General features: G+C 37.4%; 3 protein-coding genes across 4 annotated transcripts in view; 2 read left to right on the top strand and 1 right to left on the bottom strand.

Moving 5' to 3' along the window:
- Positions 1–4674, top strand: part of LOC106881180 (uncharacterized) — a 19157-nt gene extending 14483 nt beyond the window's left edge. The window contains exons 11-12 of the mRNA XM_014931470.3: positions 548–635; positions 2122–4674. Of these exons, the coding sequence (XP_014786956.1) occupies positions 548–635; positions 2122–2289 (256 nt within the window). The 3' untranslated portion in view covers positions 2290–4674. The remainder of the gene's footprint in view (positions 1–547; positions 636–2121) is intronic.
- Positions 4675–8481: 3807 nt separating this feature from the next.
- LOC106881182 (uncharacterized) lies at positions 8482–16253 on the bottom strand. The gene is made up of 6 exons (XM_014931472.3): positions 16154–16253; positions 15513–15696; positions 14398–14666; positions 13103–13325; positions 11411–11480; positions 8482–9957 (listed from the first exon to the last, which is right to left on the bottom strand). Exons 1-6 carry the CDS (start codon positions 16239–16241, stop codon positions 9430–9432), a joined length of 1362 nt encoding a protein of 453 aa, XP_014786958.2. The 5' UTR covers positions 16242–16253; the 3' UTR covers positions 8482–9429.
- Positions 16197–23782, top strand: part of LOC106881183 (transmembrane emp24 domain-containing protein eca) — a 23730-nt gene continuing 16144 nt past the window's right edge. The window contains exon 1 of one of the 2 annotated variants that reach the window (XM_014931473.3): positions 16197–16459. In XM_014931473.3, the coding sequence (XP_014786959.1) occupies positions 16282–16459 (178 nt within the window). In that variant the 5' untranslated portion in view covers positions 16197–16281. The remainder of the gene's footprint in view (positions 16460–23782) is intronic. The other variant, XM_014931474.3, reaches the window with a different exon arrangement.

Genomic DNA, 23782 nt, shown 5'->3' with positions numbered 1-23782 from the left:
TGTTATATGGCGGTAAAATGCAGGCTGTGAATGCAGAAGAAATAAAGCTAGCATGCTCTGCTGGATATGCACTGTCAATGCACATGTACAACAAAGTGCAAATCTGTTAAGAGAAAAAAATGAGCATAAGAGGCATCAGATGTGGTATACAAGGGAGAAAAGTGTGTTGGTAGGGTCATGTGATGCATATGGATGAAGATAGATGTATAAAGAAATTCTGATTGTTAAATGTCGAAGGAACTTGTAGAAGTAGGAGTCCAGAAGACATGGGACAAAATAATGAAGATTGACCACAGGTTGTTGAGCTTCGTGCAATTGATGACAAAGGATCAAGATGATTAGTGATTTGCACCTGTCTGTTTCAGCAAAAAATAAGGTTCTAACGACATAGTTAATGTTTATACACCGCCACTTTGGCCACCACTCAATCTGTAGCCATGAAGCCTTCTCACCACCACCACCACCACCACCACCACCATCGTCCTCGTCATCATCCTCCTCCTCATCATCATCATTATATGGCTGTCATTCTCTATTTGTCCTTCAGGAATGAATTCTCTAAAAAGAAACTGTTTACATTTGGTGATGGACCAAGAAGCTGTATTGGATTTGATATAGTAATGAGTATTGTTAAGGTAAACCAGGAATTTGTATTTAATTCATTGTAATTAATTAATTAAAATTAGTGACCTGTGTACATACTTAAAACATTTATGCAGTAGAAAGAACTGCAGTATTCATCTTGAGCAAGTATCTCTTACAGATGCATAGTGTTGAAAACACAGAAAAATATCAGTAGCAGGTGATGGTTGCCTAGCAGTGGTGGTGGACTTGTAGATCTAGATTTCTGCTTATTAGCTTTCATCAGCACATACCAAGGTGCAAGGACTAGTGATCCGGGTGTTGCACTCATGACTGTAAAAGAAAAAGGGGGCAAGTTACTTCTTGAGTCATACTGACACATAAGAGCTGGTTTCATGGCGTATATATTCCCCACCTGGATGGGACGCCGATCCATTGCTATGAAATGAAGTGTTTTACTCAAGAATACAACAAATTGCTCGGTCCAGGAATCAAAATCACAATTTTACAATCATGAGTCTAACACCCTAACCACTAAGCCACATGCCTCCACTGCACTCATGACTGCCAGGTTATGGTTTCAATTTCTGTACCAGGAGGTGTGGTGGAGGCGCAATGGCCCAGTGGTTAGGGCAGCGAACTCGCGGTCATAGGATCACGGTTTTGATTCCCAGACCGGGTGTTGTGAGTGTTTATTGAGCGAAAACACCTAAAGCTCCACGAGGCTCTGGCAGGGGATGGTGGAAAACCCTGCTGTACTCTTTCACCACAACTTTCTCTCACTCTTACTTCCTGTTTCTGTTGAGCCTGTAATTCAAAGGGTCAGACTTGTCACACTGTGTCACGCTGAATATCCCCGAGAACTACGTTAAGGGTACACGTGTCTGTGGAGTGCTCAGCCACTTGCACGTTAATTTCACGAGCAGGCTGTTCTGTTGATCGGATCAACTGGAACCCTTGATGTCGTAAGCGACGGAGTGCCAACAACAACCAGGAGGTGTGTTGTGTTCTTGAGTAAAATACTTTATTTCATGTTGTTCAAGTGCTGTATGGGGACCAGTATGTCAAAGAATGGACCCAACATTTCCTCCGCATGGTGTAAAAGGTGGCTAAAAGAATCTGAGGTAGGATTTGGACCTCACCAGTAACAACTAGCCAAACAGACCCATGGGTTGGAGGGTTGTCACCAGAGTGGTGCAAAGGTATCATCTGCCATGAGTAGTCAGGAATCACCAACAAATGGTGGATGCAGTGATACACTGTTACAGCACATGCCCCAATACTGCTACTACTACTACTACTACTACTACTACAACATCCCAAGCAAACCTTGGCTGTCAGCAGATATAGTGAAGCAGTGGTTAAAAGGTCGCTGATGTCACATCATATTTCTGTGTTTTTAATGTTATACATCAAGATAGGGCAGCTAGCTGGCAAAATCGTTAGCTCACCAGAGCTTCCATTCCCCATTGCAATTATTTCACTTCACTTATGATACCTTGCACCTAGTCAAAATTTTCTTGTACTTTGTATTTCCAGAGCATTGTACAAAGAATTATTGCCCAATACGAATGGAAATTGCAGACAACTGATGTGATCCAATATAAATGGTTTCCAGTCATCCGGCCCAACACTCCAGTCTGTGTGGAATTCAGCTCCAAAGTAGAAATACGACATCTTGGAGACCAACATTTCACAAGATTTTGAGCATTACCGTGTTTGTTGATGTTGCTTTTTACCTGCAATCTTTCAATACAATGATCGAATGGAAACATACACAAACACATCCACACATACATGCATGCATCAATATTAGTGTGGTCTGCTGATAGCTTTTTTGTGCCTGCCAAAACTGATAAATAGATAGGCATTTACAGACACACATATACATGTACAATATCCATGTACACATACACTACCCTATATATATACACACACACACACACACATACATATATATGGTACTCAGTGCTTTATAGAACATACATGTTTCAGTTAAGTACCACCAGGATTACATAATTTTTGTTTAAGCATTATATAATCTTGTAAAACCACCTCTCAGTGTTCAGTAATACACATACACGCACACAAACACACATCCACACAGACATAGTCTCATTCTTTATCTCCATTTCCAACTTACAGAAATAATATATTTTCCATAAGTTAAAACATGTGCTACAAATGTTTGAACCTTTCATCTGGTGAAAGTTTCAATTGGGCCATGACACACATGTTCCAAATTAATATCAGGGAAGACAGAATCATTTCATTGACCAAACTGCCAAAATCTCACATCGTCTCAATGAGTCAATTCAAATATGGGGCTGGACAGTTTTGCTTCTTGAACCTTTCAATTGCAGGGATCTTTTCTTTGAATTCTTTTAATGGTTTCAGCCAAAGGATCGTGGCCATGTTAGGGCACCGTTTTTTTCAAAGGTTTTTAATCAACTGTGTCCATGCCAATATTTATGCCAATGACTTTTGTTATCAGATACTTAAGTTCTTTCGCATACAGGGAAGCAGCACCAGTTTACTGAGACAATCACATGTATACTTACATGATGGGCTTCTGCACTGTCTTAGTTGACCAAGCTCCACTCTCAAAGTACTGGTCAAACTGAGGCTATGGTAGAAAAACACTTGCCAAAGGTGCTGTGTAGCTGGATTGAACCCAGAGCCATAGGGTTGTCAAACAAACTTCTTACCCACATGGCTATGCTTACACCTAGTTTTGCAATGGGTTTTTTTTATCCATAGTCAGGTGTGATGAAAATTTTACTGAGAGACTACTGGATAATTGAAGCTTATAAGAATATTGTTTTCTTTTTTGTATCAGCGGTCCCCAGTCACTGGGTCATGGATCAGTATCACTCTGTCAGTCATTTGGTATCAGACAGCACAAATAGAATAATTTTTTAAATTTTGGGTTGTATAATATACATATATTAAAAAGCAATAATAGTAGAAATAAAATGCATAATATACAATGTAATAATTACATTTGAATTGTATATATTAATTACATATATATTATATGTAATAATTAAATTATATATTGTGTACTTTATTATGTTTTGTTAAGTACATGATTCCTTGGTCTGTGGAAGAATTGTCTTGCATGAAACAAGACTGTGGAACCAAAGAAGGTTGGGGGCTGCTGTTTTATGCCGTAAGAATTTTGAAACTTCCAGAGATGTGAAATAATTAACTTTCTTTTTTCAAAGGTTGAACTCAAAGTAGATAAAGCTATAATTAATAGCATAGAATGTCTGTCAAGTTAACAGGAGATGTGGTTCTTGTCCCGTAGGCAGCCTTTTACTTTTCCTACCTAAAGGGATTTTTAACCCCGTATTTACATGCAGTTATTTATAGCTTTATCTACTTCGAGTTCAACAGTTAAGAAAAACAAAACAATTTATTTAACATTGTTTTTGTTTTTTAAAATCTTTCAATGTGAATTGTTTTCATTGTGATACAAAATCTGTCCAATATTTCTATGTTTTATTATTTTTTTTTTCATGGAAATACAATCTGAAATAAGATTAACTCTATCTGGTCTAAATATCCTTCCTGTTTTATGTTTAAAGCAGCCAGATCTGGCCTCTCAGACCTACCTTACAATGTGATTCTAAAAGTTTATATAATCACATCATCAAAATTTCGAAGCTATGAGACAATGCAAAATTAATTCAAAACAATCTGAATAAATAAGCAATACGTTTGACAAAATAATCTGAACGCTTAAAGATTAAACTATTCTTAAGTATATCAGACAGTTAAATTTCATTGGCCAATCAGTAAATATCCTTCCCAAACAAGCAATAAAGTATGAACGCCAATGGAATCTGACAATAAAATAGAAAAGTTTAGATGCTTTCTGCATGGGGATTGGAGGAAGAAAGATTTGAAACATTTTGGTACCACTGAGGTGATGCTGACTTGTTTGACATCAGAAGTTTTAATATTTTCTCTTGTTCTTGCCCTCCTCTCCCTCTCTGTTTATATGTGCGAGCATATTTCGTTATGTGTACAAAGAGAGGGAAAGCGTTTATGTCTATTGTATTCAATCAATAAATTGTAATCTCTCTCTCCCCTTCTCTCTTTCTCCTCTTTCGATTTGTACTAGTAAATTTTCTGCATATATATATATATATATACTGCATATATATATATATATATGTATATATATATATATATATATATATATATATATATATATATATATATATATGTATGTATATATATAGTGAATGGAGTAAAACGCATATATTAACTGCATACTTAACACATGCGTTTTATTCCATTCACTAAATTTATATATACTCAAGTACCCAAAATAACAAGGAGTTTCTACCTCATAAACAGGAGTTATACACCACAGTCATTTTGTGATCTTTGCTACCCTGGTATCTATTAACCAATTTATTTTGTCCGAGTTATTTATTAATTAGGAGAAAATAAATACATATAATAATATATATATATATATATATATATATATATATATATATATATATATCAATTATAGAAATATGTCAGTCAATGTTACTAATAGTTTCAAAGAGACTCAAAGTGGTGGAGTTCTCATCACCAGAAATTGTAGACTCATAATCACCTGTGTTACTCAACAGGTATTTGTTCTCTTTATAAATTAACTCTATAATTATTATATTGCATACTTTTCCCTTTGACATAAAGTTTATGACTTAAATAAGCACCATGCCTTCCTTTGATACTGGTGATATAAACGTTTATATATTACTTGAACATCCACAGAAAAAAATTCCAGGGGAATAATGTTCTAGGATTGGGGATATTGGCTAGGGCAAGGCTTTATGGTTAGGACAGTGTGGGTGACAAGTGTGTCGGGTAGGCTTGGTTGAAGATGGTATGGAAATAGCTTGGTGTGAGGAGCAGAAGTTGTAGTAGCAGTAGACAAGGTGTTGTGAGGAGACAATGGAATGTTTTAGTGAGTGGCTCCTTACTGCTCTGCTGGATGCTGTCTAGAATGATTGTATGAGTTGCAGCAGCACTGCCCACCCCCTGCTAATATGGGAGATGTGTTCTATAGTTATATATGTATAGTTAACCGAATATATTCAATGAGAATACAGTTTACTGAATTTCTAATAAGTGCTCTTGGTAGGTAAATGTCTAAAACTTTAAAGGTATTTAAACATTTAATAGGAGCGATTATATATCATAAAGTAAGAGCAGGAAAAATTACATCAAAAAATCATCACAGAAGATATACATCCAAAATAATATTGTATTAATAGAAAGATATATAAATATATAAAGTATAATTATTTTAAAAGTTTAAAATATCTTACAATCGTTTTATGAATGTATTGCCCTACGAAATGAAATCTAAAATTGATAATAATTATTAGGTAATGCATCCACTCGTCAGAGAAAAAGGGTGAATTTTTGAGTAGTCAATCGAATGCTATTTAAAAATAAAGGAAAAAAGATGTTGTTTAAAAAAGTTACTGGCACAGATGTGGATTGGTCCAACCATGGGCTAAAAATTTTGAAGAAATACTATACATCCGTAGTAAAATTTTCTGCAGTAACCCACAATATTATTTTGGATGTATGTCTTGTGATGATTTTTTTAATGTAATTTTTCCTGCTCTTACTTTATAAGTTATATATATATATATATATATATATATATATATATATATATATATATATATATATAGTAATATCTATTGTGTGTGTGTGTATGTGCAAGCATGAGTGTGTATGTGTATATGTTTCTGTATGTGTGCATGTATATGTATGTATGTGTGTGTGTGTGTGTGTGTGTGTGTGGATGTATGAGTGTGTATGTGTATATGCTTGTGTGTATGGGTGTATGCATGTGTGTATGTTTATGAGTGTATTTGTGTGTATGTATGTAGAGGTTGTATAATACATACAGGAATCATTTTGAGTGTCAGGACAGTGGTCAGACAGGTGTGGTGGTGGGTAAAAGCTCTCCAGTAGAGAGGAAGGATGGTGGGGGTGGATGTTCTTATCCAGGTCACGACCATAGCTAGTTTCACTGCTTCTACACTTGGAGGATTTTACAGTGTGAGAAAGACATATTGGAGGGTGGAGGTCATATCTTATAGAATGATAGGTTCAGCCAGCCAACTTAGCTATCTCTAATGGTTAGAAGCAAAAAGTAGATGCTTAAAGGGGTAATTAGTATAATTAGTAAATACAACTGATGGAGCTTTGACTAATTAACTGACAGTAACCATGATAATCATCAGCTAATGATATTAAAATTGGTTTCGAATCTTGGCACAAGGCAACAATTTTGGGGAGGGGTTAAGTCAATTACAGTGACCCCAGTGTCTAACTGGTACTTATTTTATTGACCCTGAAAGGGTAAATGGCAAAGTTGAGCTTGGAGGAATTTGAACTCAGAACATAGATATGGATAAAATGCCACTAAGTATCTTGCCTGGTGTGCTAATGATTCTGCCAGCTCACCACCTTTTTAATAATAATAATAATAATATTGCACAACCCATGCCAGCATGGACAACAGATGTTACATGATGATGATGATGGTTGAATAAAAGGAGGTGAGCTGGCAGAATCGTTAGCATGCTGAGCAAAAAAACTTAGTGACATTTCGTTTGTCTTTATGTTTTGAGTTCAAATTCTGCCAAGTTCAACTTTGCCTGTCATCTTTTCAAGGTCGATAAAATAAGTACCAGTTGTGCACTGAGGTTAATGTAATCGATTTATCCCCCCTCCCCAGAAATTGCTGGCCTTGTGCCAAATTTTGAAATCAATATCATTGAATGTTGTGTAGCAGTAGGTCTGTCATGTGCCCCAAGGCTCATAAGGGCATTATCAGTCATGGGCAAACGGCAGCTTGATAAAAGAAAATTACCCTAAATTTTTTTCAGTAGTGTGGCCTCTCTAATGATTAACCATGTCTTGTGTTGCTGCTTCTTGGAAAAGGCCACCCATGCCTGAGTTAGATCTTAACCTAGTTTTGCATAAACGACTGAGGTTGCAACACTCCCTGCTAAATGGTACACCGACCTGTCACAGGGTCAACTCCCCAGCTGTTGGTGGATCTCATTTATGGCTGAGTGAACTCATTTATGGCAATGTGAAGTTAAGTGTTCTGCTCAAGGACACAACACATTGCCAGTTCAGGAATAGAAACCATGATCATAAGATCATGAATGCTACATCCTAACCACTAGGCCATGCACCTTCACATTATCAAACATTATAAACATCAATTTGAAACATAATTAAAAGTAAACTCTAATAGTCTTAAAGTGGAACTAGAACCACAAACCTAATTGGTGCATGGTTTGAGTTGTATCTTGTTTCCAAACTGCTTACCTTGAATTTCAATGTCCATTGATTGAATGGAGGTAGCTTGATAGAATCATCATCAGACAAAATACTTTGTGGCATTTGCTCCAATTCTTTATATTCTGAGTTTGAATTCTGCTGAGGTCAATCTAAATTTGTCATCCTTTCAGGTTTGATAAACTAGAATATCAGTCAAGTGCTATCAGTGAACCTGTCTGCTCTGTTTTTTTTCACTGGCTCTTTCTGCTAGTAATAGCTATCTAATAGGCCTAGAAATGAAATCTTTTTCTGTCTCAAATTAGTGCTTGTATCACTAATATAACATTTACTAATAAAATCTCCTCTCTTAATGCATGATAATTAACACAGACTAATTAATTGGATGAGTAAGTTTTAAACAGGAAGAGTTTAAATACCTGGCCCAGAGGTACAAGCAATTATTTGAACTGATAACCCGAAAGTGCCAGAAGTGTTAAACATTACCTATTTGGTCAGTATATTTCTTTGATGATTATAAAACTACCCCAAAACTTTGTTAAGTAATATTTAACTCATGTAAACAATATCAAAAATAAATTTTATTATCATATTTCATATCTTATTATATAATTCTTTTTATCATATATTGATGGATTTCTTACATAGCTGCAGGACTTCAGATACACAGGGGAGAGGAAATGAGATTGGATGGTATCTATGCCTTTCTGAAACCAGCAATGGCTTCTCTTTTATTATTTTCAAATTATTTCTCTTTGTTACTTTAAGAAAAAAAATATCAAATTGCATTAAAATCTTTCAATTTATAACTTATTTCCCAACTGTTTTCTTTGATTTTCAATATTTATTTCTGAAAAATGATGATAGAGGGTTGGAATCACCAAAACCATTGGAACACTGGATAAAATGCTGGTTCTTTAGATTTTGAACTCAAATACACTGAAGGCAATTTTACATTTCATTCTTCCAGGGTTGATTATATAAAGTACCAGCCAAGTACTGGGGTCAATAATAGCTGACTTCCCTTTCTCGACAAAGCTAGGGTTTGGCCTTTACTTGTTTCAGTCATTTTGACTGCAGCCATGTTGGAGTACTGCCTTTAGTCAAGCAAATCCACTCCAGGACTTATTCTTTGTAAGCCTAGTACTTATTCTATCGGTCTCTCTTATTTCTTTATTGCCCACAAGGGGCTAAACATAGAGGGGACAAACAAGGACAGACAAAGGGATTAATTCGATTACATTGACTCCAATATGTAACTGGTACTTAATTTATTGACCCCGAAAGGATGAAAGGCAAAGTCGACCTCGGCGGAATTTGAACTTGGAACGTAACGGCAGACGAAATACCGCTAAGCATTTTGCCTGGCGTGCTAACGTTTCTGCCAGCTCGCCGTCTCTCTTGCCGAACTGCTAATAATGGCTTTCTTTCTGCCAAATATTTTGCTTATGATTGTAAAAATAAATGTCAGAAGAGTTGTCAGTGATTCTGGCTGTTGCTGAAACCTTGCTACTGAGGTTGTATACTGTGACCATTGTAACAGAAAAGGTTCAAAGAAATCAATGTTCCAGTTTTGAAGCCTTGAATTGTTTCTTGAGGGTTTACTTCTGCTTGGCATGTTGGACATGACACTAAAGACACCAATGTCTTCAGGCAGTTGCAGCTGATTGGTACATGTTTCTTATCTTCTGTCTTTCTAGAGAAATCTATTGGTACTGAGAAAACATTATGGATTTTGATGTTTTTTTCTTCAAGAACTGAGAGACTGGTGGAATGATTGACAAAATCTTTCTGTGCTGGTTCACTTTCAGAATAAGGTGTGAGTTCAGATGATAAAAGACCTGAAGATGATATTTGGTTGGTGCTTGGTTTTATGGTAACAAAATGGTTATCAGCTGGTAACAGATTTGGTGCAAAGTGTTGGTGTAATGGTGCCTCTTCTTCACAAGGTTCCTGTTTAATCTGAGCTGGTGATTGAAAACCAGAATCTCCTTGTTTATTCAGATCAAATGGGGTCTCTGACAGTCTTAGCAAAGGCTATAAAATAAAAGTATAATAAATAAAAATATAATAAATATATACCATTAATATATTATTGAAAGTTTACATTTAAACTTTAAAATGAACAAAGAAAGTCACAATTTTCCATTTGTAATGATTAAAAAAAGAAAATCATCTTCTTTATACATGTATCCTCATTTATAACTGATTTATTTAGCACTCATTCAGGATAACATGGCATGTTCAGCTATAAACCATGTTATGCTTAGCATGGCTTGATCTCTGATTCTGCATGTACCACAAATTCGTGCCTCAGTCACCAGCCACAATGTGCTGAATTTTGCTCGTGTTTGTATGACTGTGGTATGAGGCAGTATATTTTTTACATGGATTTACATACTGTTGCTCATCAACATGGGACCAGCGAACACAAAAATAGGTAGGAAGGAAGGAAGTATGTATCTATATATGCATGCATGTATGCATGGATGTATGCATGCATGTATGTATGCATCATCATCGTTTAACGTCCGCTTTCCATGCTAGCATGGGTTGGACGATTTGACTGAGGACTGGCGAAACCAGACGGCTACACCAGGCTCCAGTCTGATTTGGCAGAGTTTCTACAGCTGGATGCCCTTCCTAACGCCAACCACTCCGAGAGTGTAGTGGGTGCTTTTACATGCCACCGGCACGAAGGCCAGTCAGGAGGTACTGGCAATGGCCACGCTCAAAATGGTGTATTTTAGCGTCACCTGCACAGGAGCCAGTCCAGCGGCACTGGCACAATCTCGCTCGAATGTTTTTACACGTGCCAGGAAGGTGACGCTGGGCACAGGTGACATCACGATTTTGCTTGCCCCAACAGGTCTTCACAAGCTGAGTTTCGTATTGCATGTATGTATGCATGTATGTATGTATGCATATGAGTATGTGTATGTTTATATCTCTTTGCCTTCACATCATGTGATAGTTGTAAAATGCTTATCTGTTATACAAACAGTGTCATTCATTTCCAATACTCTGTGAGAACATGTCTGGCCATGGGGAAATATTATCTTGCTTGGAAACAGGTGAGGGTTGGTGACAGGAAGAGCACCAGACTGTAGAAAATTTACCTTAATAAACTTCATCCAACCAATGCAGGCATGGAAAAATGGACATGAAAACGGTTATGATAATGATGATGTGCATTGTAGAGTTGGATTGTAAGGCTGACAGCAAATGTGGAGACACTTTCAGTAGGATTACCACTTGTAGAACCATTATGGTTGAGAAGTGGAGGAATGGAGGTTTCTGCAAAGTTGGTAAAAATTCTTTAGGCAAAAGACCAAAAGGATTGTATGTAGTTTGGGTGGTTTGAGAATTTGTGGGCTGATCAAATACTTTTACAGTTTGAAACAGAAAATATTGTCTAACTGTTAACCATTAGTTCCTTTAACTGTTTTACTAAAGATCTAAGCTGAATGAAATAGAAAGAAGTATTTACCGGAATATGAAGTCTTGGAGTGTTGTTGTCTTTCAGTGGTTTAACCAGGTGGGAGTTAATGTTGGAATGACTAAAATGGAAATTGGAAAACAAAATTATTTAATGTTTTAACAAAATGATTTCAAATTTTGGCACAAGGCCAGTAATTTTAGGGGACGTGTTAAGTCAATTAATTGGTCACAGTAGTTGATTGGTGCTCTTTTAATCAACCCACCTTTCCCTGGCCCAGAGCATCAGGCTCACAATCACAAGATAGTGAGTTTGATTACCAGATTGGGCTGTGTGTTGTGTTCTCAAACAAGACACTTTATTTCAGATTGCTCCTGTTCACTCAGCTGTAGAAATGAGTTGCAACATCACTGGCGCCAAGCTGTATCAGCTTTTGCCTTTCCCTTGGATAACATCAGTGGTATGGAGAGGAGAGGCTTGTATGCATGGGTGACTGCTGGTCTTCCGTAAACAACCCTGCTCAGAATTGTGTCTTGGAGTGGAACTTTCTAGGTACAATCCCATGGCCATTCATAATCAAAGGAGTCTTTTTTTTACCTTTCCCTGAAAGGACAGATATGTTTGACCTTGGCAGGATTTGAACACAGAACATAGACAGCTGGAAGAAATGCTGCCAAACATTTTGTCAGACATATTAATGATTCTGGCAGCTCACCAGCTTAGTTTTAACACATATTTATATTTATAATATATAATACATCTCAGTAATTTTAACTCTAGTTCTTAGAAAGTTTTTTTTTTTTTGAAAATCAGGGGTGTCTGCCTTCCATGCTGGCATGGGTCGGACAGTTTGATGGGAGCTGGCCAGTCAGAATGCCTGCACCAAATTTCTGTGTCCGTTTTGGCATGGTTTTTATGGTTGGATGCCCTTCCTAATGTCAACCACTTTACAGTGGACTGGATACGTTTTATGCGGCACCAGCACCGGCAGGGTCACTAAGTAATTTGCAAGACAAAAGCCCTTTGAGAGGGGAGGGGGAATTGGTGGAGGTTATCTTGTGTCAGATGATTAAAGGTTAGAGTGTGGCAGAGAGACAAAAACAGGCATCTTGCTGTAGAGGAGGTAGATGGTTGTCCATTCAGAGAGAGGTGGGTAGGGAGAGAGGGCAGCGAGAGAGATCAGGAATGAAAATGTATGCACATTGTATACGCTTTTCTCTTTTATTCTTTTACTTGTTTCAGTCTTTTGACTGTGGCCATACTGGAGCACCGCCTTTTAGTCGAGCAAATCGACCCCAGGATTTATTCTTTAGAAGCCTAGTACTTATTCTATCGGTCTCTTTTGCCGAACCGCTAAGTTACGGGGACATAAACACACCAGCATCGGTTGTCAAGCGATGTTGGGGGGACAAACACACACACACATACACATATATATATACATATATACGACGGCTTCTTTCAGTTTCCGTCTACCAAATCCACTCACAAGGCTTTGGTCGGCCTGAGGCTATTGTAGAAGACACTTGCCCAAGATACCACGCAGTGGGACTGAACCCGGGACCATGTGGTTGGTAAGCAAGCTACTTACCACACAGCCACTCCTATGTAGAAAGGATTATGTACATGTGCATATAAGACCCTGCATATTGTACTTTAAAGGCAAAATATTTTAAGAGCCTGTATATTGTATGTACTAAGGGGATTTTAAGGGTCAAAGATGAAAATCCCTCAGTGACTTACTTCACATGAAGGTCACTAACGATCTGGTGTTGATTTACTTCCATATTCATTTGGAATGTTTGAGGCTGTTCTCTTTTAAATTGTTCCTCTTCTTTCTGTGATACTTCATTGTTTGAAGATGATGCTGGAGTCTTTTGTCTGTAGCAGTTGCTAACATTGCTGTTACAACTGTCTTCTGTGTTTGGCTTGCAATATGGGTGGTCAATAAGTGGAGAAGGGATCTCTATCAATTAGAAAAGATTAAAACAAAAACAGTGAGAACAAAAAAAAAAAGATGAATCAATATTTTCTCTTATTGAGAAGTATTCTGTGAAAATACGTTTTGGTAAATTAATTATTGAAAACAGTACATGTACGTGAATGAACATAGGATATTTTAACCAACAATCAGCATACAATTACACATACATATAAACAGATACAAACATATACACACACATAAACAGGCTTCTCTCAGTTTCCAACAATCAAATTTACTCTCCAGGCTTTGATGAACCTGAACTATTTTAGAAAACATTTACCCAAAGTAACATGTGACAGGATTGAACCTGAAAACACAGGGTTGTGAAGTGAATGCCTTAACTACACAGACTTGCTTCTGTTTGTTGCTATGTTTGAGCCTTAAATGTGTTGGCATTCAGTCGGATGGAAACATAACAGCAATGTATCATTTCATCTTTTACAATTATTATTACTATCTTATATGACTCAATAATGAGTAGGGGACGTTTTGGCATCCCCGATTTTTTGTTGACTTAATTGACACCAGACATCTTGATGTCTTTCTCTCTCCCTTCTTCCTCTACTCGTCTTCTCTCTCTATGTGAGCATATTTCTCTTCATATGTATGAGAGGGAAAAATAATTATACTAATTGTATTAAATTAACCCTTTAGCATTTAAGCTGGCCTTTCCAGCCCAAATATTCTCCCTATTTTATGTTGAAACTGATCAGATCCTGGCAACAAGGTAATGCAAGATTAATCCAGAACAATGGGAATAAATAAGCATTATATTTGACAGAGTAACCTGAATGCTAAAGGGTTAATAAATTGTAACGTTTCTCTCTTTCTCTTTGTCTCCCTGTCTCTCATTCTTTCTATCTGTATGTGTGTATTTCTGTGTATGTGTGCTTGCTTTCAGTGCCAAAAAAGTACAGTTGTCAAAACAGGCTGAATGTCCAGTCAGCCATGTCAAACCATCTGCATCCAAGCAGCAGCACCAAATTCCGCTTAATAATCGGGTGGTGAGAGTTGATAGTGACATAAGCAAGATTGAGACATATGTTGATCTTACCTGTTTGTTGTTTTAAGGCAAATTGAGTGGAATCATTGTTTCTTTTTCTCTTCGTGGCCTTGTGAGAAGTTAACGAGGTCTTTAGAGAATAGTCTGGTATATTGAAAAGTGTTGGTACAGCATTCCATTTCAATCTGTTCTTTGTTACTTTGTTTGAAAACTGATCATCTTCAAAGTGGTCAGCACATATGTGACAATTGTTATTAAGATAAAGAGGACTTTTGTCGAGAATATCATCTCTACAAGTATTCTGAACCCATCGTTGGCACCTGAAAATAACAGGAATAAAAAAAAACAACTTGTTTTTATCATCATCATTTAACATCTGTTTTCCATGCTGGCTTGGGTTGGATGGTTTGACAGGAGCTAGCAAGATAGAGGACTGCTCCAATCTCCAATATCTGCTCTGGCGTGGTTTCAATAGATAGATGTCCTTCCTAGGGCTAAACACTTCACAGAGTGTACTGAGTACATTTCTCTTTGGTGTAGCACCAGCACTAATGAAATAACTAAGTAACTCGCAAGACAAGACATCTCAATATTAAGGTAGGTGGCTTTGTGCAAGGTGATGAAGGATAGGAACAAGTATTCTGTTGTATGGGAGATACATGGTTGTGTTGGAAGAAGAGGATGTTGGTGAAGATGTATCAGGGCGTGCCTTTAAGTTACAGGAAGGTGAACCAAAGAGAAGTGGTATGAGTAGGTAAACAAGTTCATGGGAGTATGAGAAGCAAGTGTCAGTGTAATTAGTATTTAATCTATTTATAAGTATAAATATTCTAACCCCTAAAAAAAAAAAATAAATAAAAGCTCCAAATAAATCAGATGAGGACTATAGTTTATTGAGGGGGTGTAGATGTGATTGGACATATGCCCTTCTTTACTGTTAATTTGAAGAACACAAAATTCTTACAAAACTACCAAAATAATTGCATATAACTCAAGAATAAAAATATCTTTTAAATACCACAGTAATTTGTCATTGGATATTTAACAGAACTTTTAACCAATTTTTTAAGATTTTAAATGCAAGAAATTTAAAAACACACATAATTTCACATCAATTATGTTAAATTTCTGAGTGAATTTTTCTGAAGAAATTGGTTTGATCTTACCTCTCTTTATTCTTTGGGAATCTGAAGAAAGATAAATCAGGTCGCTTGGATTGACGATTGGAGCAATTAATTGCTGAACAATGATTGTGAGATAATGAATGTGAAGTCATTGTGTTATACAGTACTGGATCTGATTTCCCAAAATCCAGGAATACTGTGTAATCTCTTGCAATATACTGGTACCCTATATTGAATAAACAAACCCTGTTTTTGAAGTTGGTTAATTTGCACACAGTGTGTTAAAAACAGTTTTTTCCTTTAGTTTTTAATAAGTAAATTGATAAAGATTAAACACAATCTATCAAATAAAATCATGTTTTTTATTTACTTTTCTTAGTTTAATTTTCGTATGATATATTTTAAGAATTTTAAGTAAGTTAATGGTGGTCAAACAGATCCTGCATTAAAAATGTATTCATTAGAATCTGTTAAATACAGTTTACTCCTTGACTTTATATCTTAAGCAAATATCTATACTGTGTGCAGAAAACCATAAAAAAAACAGAAATCCTGGACAATTCTGATCCCCCAAATGCAAGGTGATTGCTCGATACTGTGCTTCAATCAACAAAATTGCCCGCTAAGATGGCCGCCGACAGCACAGCCAGCGGATACAGCAGTGGGTTGGTGGAGTTACCTACCTTCGTGAAACACTACCATTTTGCTGTGAACCAGCTGAATGACTTCCGGTGGAAATACGTGGCAAATCGCCTGCTGCTGCGCACGCATTGCGTCCTCACTATCGACTTCCGGTCCCTTGTTAGCCAAGATGTCAACGTGGAGCTTGTTCGATTTCAACCACAAAATGTTTTCCTTTCAGCACCTCCTGCTACTGATTTGCTGTTGGTGTTATTTTGCGACTTTCTCAGATGCCTTATTTTTCCATATTAAGGAAACCGAAAAAAAATGCTTCATAGAAGAATTGCCGGACGAAACGATGGTTGTCGGTAAGTGACAGAATATCCTCTCCACCCACAACTGTGTACATGAAATATACATCCAAGCATATATATGCACACATACACACGTATATGTATATATATATATATATATATATATAAACATACGTTTTATCTTTATGTATGTGATATATATATATGTATATATACATATGTATAGACCTATATATACTTTATATGCATATACATACATACATACATATATATATATATATATATATATACGTTTTATCTTTATGTGTGATATATATATATATATATATATATATATATATATATATATATATGTATATACCTATATATATACTTTATATACATTATATGTGTATACACACATACATTACGTATATCTATATACTTTTATATGTGCATCTATTTATTAAATGTATAAAGGTTGTGATATTTTGGAATGATTGATTAATAACTATACGCCTTTTCGATTTTACTCGTTTATTTTAGAAATGTTTCATACTTTATTTGTTCTTCCTTCTATAATCTGCCTCTATCTTTCCGTTCGCCTACATTTCCCCCTCTATTTTGTCCGCCCAGACTCTTGTCTATCAACATTGTCTGACTATATGTCTACTCAGCTGTTTATCTATCTATCTATCTGTCTATCTTTCTATCTATACATATCCTGTCCCGATTTCCACATCACCTTCATTGAATATATACATGTATGTGTGTGTGTGTATATATAAATGTATGTATACACATACATTACGTACTATATATAGTGTATATATACATAGTCACATATATGTGTATTTGATACTGTTTGTGTGTATATGCAGTTACAAAAACAGACGTTTGTGTACCTGTCTTCGTCTTTTTTCTGTAAATTTGGAATATATACACACACTTATCTCTCCTTCTACACACTACAAATGCATATATTACATTTTGTATGTGTATATGAACAGGTGTTTCTCCGTGTGTGTTTGTATAAAGATGATCTGAGTATTGTGTTTGTAATCAATCTGTTACACCTGACAAAAATCCAGCTTGTCCAATTTATGTACAGAGGATAGGTTAGAAATAGAAGCCTGGTGCTTATTTTATTGCCCCCCCCCCCCTTTGCCCAACCGCCTAGTTAACAGGATGTAAACACAACGCCGGTTGTCAAAAGCACACAAACACATAGATACGACGGACTTCTTTCCGTGTCCGTCTACCAAATCCACTCAAGGCTTTGGTCAGCCCAAGGCTAAAGTAGAAGACACTTGCACGCAGTTGGACTGAACCCAGAATCATGTAGTTGGGAAGCAAACTTCTTACCACACAGCCACGTCTCTCTCTCTCTCTCTATATATATATATACACACGCATAAATGATCGGAAGTAGTTACACCTGTTGTTTAACCCTAGGTTAGCTCTGTGCCTCTTATGATCATGTAGTTTTCCAACCGTGTCTTTATATCTAAAGACGGTATGAATTGAGGGAGATTTGGCTGCTCTTTTTAGTGATGTACATGTTTCCTACTGTTGTTGTTCATTCCCAAGGCGGCTCTGTTCCAGCAAATCAAAGGCATTCTAGCCATGATCATCCCGTCATATTTTTCAAACATTGTATTTTGGGCGACATTATCTCACGTGTACATTTTTAAAGATGATTGTGTTATAGCAGATCCATGTCTTGTCGCTTTGTGACAATTGTTGTTGTGAGTGTTGTAGGGATTTTTTCTTGTCTCCACAAAGATAAACTCCCTCAGCAGTTGGAATCCACGAGTGTGGTTTCCATTTTCCCTTTCGGGGCCATTTCATTTCCATTTACTTCGCTAATGTCCTTCAAGGAGAAGAACCACATATGTTAACACAATTATAACCCGAAACCTTGTGGTCATGAAAAATATTTTAAATTCACTTATCCCCCCCCCCCCCATTTTATGTTTCTCTTTTCTCTCTAGTCTGTTAGTGGATGTGTTATTTTGACAATTATTGTTCAGCTAACTCCTTGTTTTTGTTGTTATTGGGTTAAATTCAGAATTTGAGGCAGACTGGGAATGGTCCACGTCGAGAGCATTTAGAACGTAGGGGGAGGAGGATGTGTGGGAGAATTCATTAAATTCAATTGTGAGGTCAGATGGAGAGAGGGAGGCGTTATGAGGACGGAAGGGTGGTGGTGGTGGTGGAGAGAGAAGTGAGAGCGTTTTGTGTTTTTTTTTCCGGTTGATAAAACCTTCCTCTTTTTCTGCACCATCCGCTGCTGCCATTATGTCTTGGGTTTAACAGTTTTCAGTTTATAAAAAAATAAGGTCGAGCTATTTACCCCCTACTCCCCTCCGCTTCTGCACGAATCGTTAGAATATCCGGAAAAAAAAAATAGTTTGCAATATTTGTCCTGGCTCTGCCAAGGTCAACTTTGCTTTTCTTCCCACCAGGGTCGATAAAATAATGTACCAGTCAAGTACTGGGTGCGGAAATATAATCGACTCACCTCCTCCCACGGATATGAGGCTTCCGATGTCTCTGTCAGAAATAATTACATAGTTACACGTCAGCCCCCGATCCAGCAAGTCTACAATGAACAGTATTCCAGCCCAGCTGTGACAGTCTCCTCTCTTAGTCAGATATATTGCATCTAGGATTTTATTTTCAAATATATATATATATTTTTTTGTTCCTATTTCCAGCCTCTTGTTGTCATGTTTTATAAATAGAAAGTTATTAGTTAAACAGATTTGCAACATTAATTCCATTGAGATAAGCATTAGTAAATGTAAATTTCGGCTGCGAATTTGAATGGGGGAACATAGTCTTGGTTCAACTCCTGTTCCACAGAAACCGAAATCTACCCGTGATCCGCAAGTAACTTTCTTGGACAGATCCGGAGTTCTTCATCCTTCCGGTGCTTTACACTTCAGCGCTTTATATTTGTGTTTAACCTATGCGTTGTGGGTTCTCTATATATTAGTAAATGGAAACCCATCGGTTTCGACAACGAACAACATTCACTCCGATCAGCTGAACTTGATTTCATTGCGTGTACTTGTAACTTTTTGCCTGTTCTAACCAGTTTCATAAGTTTGTCCTAAACGTCCATACTTGTTTACAGACTTTTATAGTCAGCCCTTGTTTCATTCTGAGTAATATAAAACTTTCCTTCCGTAAGCCCCAAGTTACTCTGGTGAGTGAAAAAAAAAAAAGAAGGAATATTGGGAATGTGTATCAGATATGATGCCGGGCAAATATGGTTTGTGTATCACATAGGATACACAGCAGGAGAGACAAAAAAAAGGGTAGTATACATTTTCAGCTAGAATCAACGTGATACTATTATGATACAGGTTAGACCTTTCACTTGGATTTTCAATCCATCCGAAGGGCTTCCAATCTGTTTTCATCTGTGCAGTGGAATCATACCGAAAAACTAGTGATTACAAAACGAATTTCCTTATCGTTCGTCTACTGCAATCAGTCTCCAAGGCCTTTCTACAGAATGGTTATGAGGTCAATCTTTCACCGAAATACGCTATTTAAAATGGAAAGCAATAATATAATTTGTTCTTTTGGTTTAGATTAACCATTTACAAATTACGCCCCTTTGGTAGTGTCAATGGTGTTGGTGAAATCCCACGCCCATGTTTTTTTTTTTTAATGTGCAATTTTATGAGTTTTATGAGCCATCACAACACCTGTCTAATTAGTTGAGCTCTATTGTAGTTCCTTGTTTAGCTTCTTATTCATTCATTCACAATCTGGTAAGACTGCCTTCGCGTCAGAGCTGGTACTTGACTGACTGGTCGCTAGTTGGACGAGAGAGGGGAAAGTAAAAGTGAATTAACGGCTACAGGCCAGAACAATTAAGTAGCTGATTTATTTCAGATGATGCCGCTTTACGAACGTAATGGTCGTACTAATCGTTTAGGTCACTCCTCTTCGAACTGACAATGTTAACCAATTGTTTCTTTTCTTTTAGTCGCGTAATAAAGATTACGTTATATTTGTGTGTGTTAAACTGTAGGGTACGATTTGGTTGCTCTTTCTAGTTAGTCGAACGAGCAACCACGTAGAAACTCGTTTACTGGGTGATATTAGCAGTGTTGGGAATGGTGTATTTAGAAACGACCAAGTGGTTGTGTGGTAAGTAGCTTGCTTACCAACCACATGGTTCTGGGTTCAGTCCCACTGCGTGGCACCTTGGGCAAGTGTCTTCTATTATAGCCTCGAACTGACCAAAGCCTTGTGCGTGGATTTGGTAGACGGAAACTGAAAGAAGCCCGTCGTATATATGTATGTGTGTCTGTGTTTGTCACCCCAACATCGCTTGACAACCGATGCTGGTGTGTTTACGTCCCCGTAACTTAGCGGTTCGGCAAAAGAGACCGATAGAATAAGTACTAGGTTTATAGAGAATAAGTCCTGGGTCGATTTGCTCGACTAAAGGCGGTGCTCCAGCATGGCCACAGTCAAATGAGTGAAGCAAGTAAAAGAGTAATAGCAAAAGTGAGTGGAGGAGCTTTGATGGCAAAAACATATTCTTGCCTTTTATAATAGCATATGCTTTGAATAGTCCATTGTTTGGGTTAGTTCATTTTTTTGTGTATAATGTTTTTGACTTCTGGTGCAGTAATAATAATAAGGAATGCTTAATCCAAAACATTGACGGTCCAAATTCATGTGACAAAACCATTGTCAGTAAACTATTCCAAAACAGGCAGCAGTGGCATGGCTTTTTTGTTTTTGTTGTTATACTCAAGATTCTGACCTTTCTGACACCCATGAAATCTTGGTAAAGTGATCTTGAGTGTAAAGGGTTTATTAGCCTGGGTCCTAAACTGATAAAACTATGACAAAGGAGGAGAAAAGTATACAAGAAGTGAGCAAACTCTTGTCAACGTGGACTTCTAACATATTTAGAGCAATGAACCATGCCTGTTCTTTTTATTATTGATTAAGAACAGCTCAGCTATTTCCTGTGGCAACTGTATTGATTTTTAGTCAAATGAACAACCATTTCCTTCTTGTTTAGTTTCCTAAGTAGGTCGGCTCTTTTTATTTATGCGCCCTTCTAAAGCCTAACCAGGCTCATGGGCCCGGTTTCTATGGTGTATGTGTTCCCCCCAGCTGGACGGGACACCAGTCCATCACAGCGTTACTCAAGAAACAGGAAGAGAGAGTGAGAGAAAGTTAGGGCAAAAGAGTACAACAGGGGTTGCCACCATCCCCTGCTGGAGCCTCGTGGAGCTTTAGGTGTTTTCGCTCAATAAACACACACAACGCCCGGTCTGGGAATCGAAACCGCGATCCTCCAACCGCAAGTCCGCTGCCCTAACCACTAGGCCATTGCACTTCCTCATGTTGGCTCTAATTGGAGTAAAAAAAACATTTAATATGAAAGAAAAGAGAAAAGCAAAAGAGTTTTATGATTTGGCTGACACAAATCTTGTTGCTGAATTTCAGCAAAACCACTGATGTGTATTACTGTCTCCTTACATGATAGTTGTAAACAAGTGTCTCCATCATGCAAGTGGTGTCCTTCATTTCTAATTTTCAGTGAAGACATGTCTAGCTATGAGGAAATATTATCTTGTTTGGAAACAAGTGAGTGGTGGTGACAGGAAGAGCATCCAACTGCAGAAAAATACACTTTAACAAATTCTGTCCAACCCATGCAAATATGGAAATGTGGACAGTAAAACAATGGTGTGTGTGTGTATCATCATCATTTAACATCCATTTTCAATGATGGCATGTGCTGGATAGTTTGACAAGAGCTGGTCAGCTGGGGAACAGTCCAGTTTCCAATTGTCATTTTTGGCATGGTTTCTACAGCTAGATGCCCTTCCTAATGCCAGCCACCTTACAATGTGCTGGGTGTTTTGTACATGCCACTGGCATCGGTGCATTTATGCAACACCAGCATGAGTGCATTTTATGCGGCACAGGCACAAGTGCATTTTATGTTTTACATCATCATCATCATTTAATGTCCGTTTTCCATGCTGGACGGTTTGACTGAAAACTAGTTGGCTGGGGAGCTGCACCAGGTTCCAATTTAATTTGGTACAGTTTCTATAGCTGGATGTGCTTCCAAACACCAACTGCTCAAAGAGTGTAGTGGGTGCTTTTAACATGCCAGTTATGAAACACTGGCATCAGCCATAACTACGTCACTTGGCTCGACAGGTCTTAAGCACAATATATTGCCAAAGGTCTCGGTCACTTGTCACCGCCTCAATGAGGCCCAAAGTTCGAAGGGTACTTTTTACGTGCCATTGGCATGGGAGCCAGTTACACGACACTGGCATATACATGTGTGTGTATATGTATATATATATAATATATATAGATAGATAGATAGATATACATACATATACATACATATACACATGTATTTGGTTGCATCACTGAGTTCAAATCCATTCAATGTCAGTTTTGCCCTTTCATCCTCCTGGAGTTGAACTTTCTTAGTACTTTAAGTTGTATTTAAATATGGGGGGGTTGATGTTATCAATTGTTCTCCTTCCTCTAAGGTGTTTGGTCCTATCTTTATGTAATAAATTATTATTAAACCTGGTAAGCTGACAGAATTGTCACTATGCTGGACAAAATGTTTAGTGGCATTTCATCAATCTTTACATTCTTTGTGCAAATTCCACCGAGGTCCTTTTGGGGCTGATGAAGTAAGTACCAGTCGAGCACTGGGGTCAATGTAATTGACAAGCTCCCCTCTCCCAAAATTTCAGGCCTTGTACCTATAACAGAAAAGGGATTTTTATTATTTCTGTGATTAAATAAACCAGTTTTACTGTTTACTGCAACCATCCTTATTAGTTTGTACCACTATATTGTGAAATAAGAGACCAGTGTGTGTTGTGTTCATGTGTGTGTATCTTCTTGTATGAGTGTATGTGCATGTATTGGTATGTGTATGTTTGTGTGTATTTACATTTGTTTCACTGCAGTTTAACATGTAGCTTTCCCAGGTATATATGAAGGGGTCCCCAAAAGTAACCGGAAACATTTTCTGTGGGACAAGCTCATTGTAGTTCAGACTTCCACTGCTAGGAGCCACTTGATGTGACCCTCAGGCATCAGTCTGCCAAATGGCGTTGTCCAGTGAGGTTATACTGCCATCTAGTGTGTCTTTTTGCAGTGCTTCTCCCCTGTTCGGTGATTTTTGCAATGGCTGAAACAAAGGAACAATGTGCTTCTGTGGGGAAAACGGCAGCTGAAATAGTTATCAAGCTTCAAACAGCTTACAAGGATGCTGCTGCCATGAGCAAAAACACAAGTTTACGAGTGGTTCTCAGGATTTAGGAATGGTCACGTGTCGCTTGAGGACCAACCTTGTTCATGGTGACCGTT

Source organism: Octopus bimaculoides, chromosome 22 (genome assembly GCF_046866305.1).
Source record: "Octopus bimaculoides isolate indiv1 chromosome 22, ASM4686630v1, whole genome shotgun sequence".
Classification (NCBI taxonomy): domain Eukaryota; kingdom Metazoa; phylum Mollusca; class Cephalopoda; order Octopoda; family Octopodidae; genus Octopus; species Octopus bimaculoides.
This window is presented reverse-complemented; position numbering and strand designations above follow the sequence as displayed.

Bases quoted from the DNA above. Each gene is read 5' to 3' on its own strand.
- LOC106881182 (XM_014931472.3), bottom strand. From the start codon at position 16,241: ATGCGTGCGCAGCAGCAGGCGATTTGCCACGTATTTCCACCGGAAGTC. The intron at 14,667-15,512 runs GTAAGATCAAAC...TGTTATTTTCAG, and splicing joins TTCCCAAAGAATAAAGAGAG to GTGCCAACGATGGGTTCAGA. The intron at 13,326-14,397 runs GTAAGATCAACA...TCTAATTGATAG, and splicing joins TGCCTTAAAACAACAAACAG to AGATCCCTTCTCCACTTATT.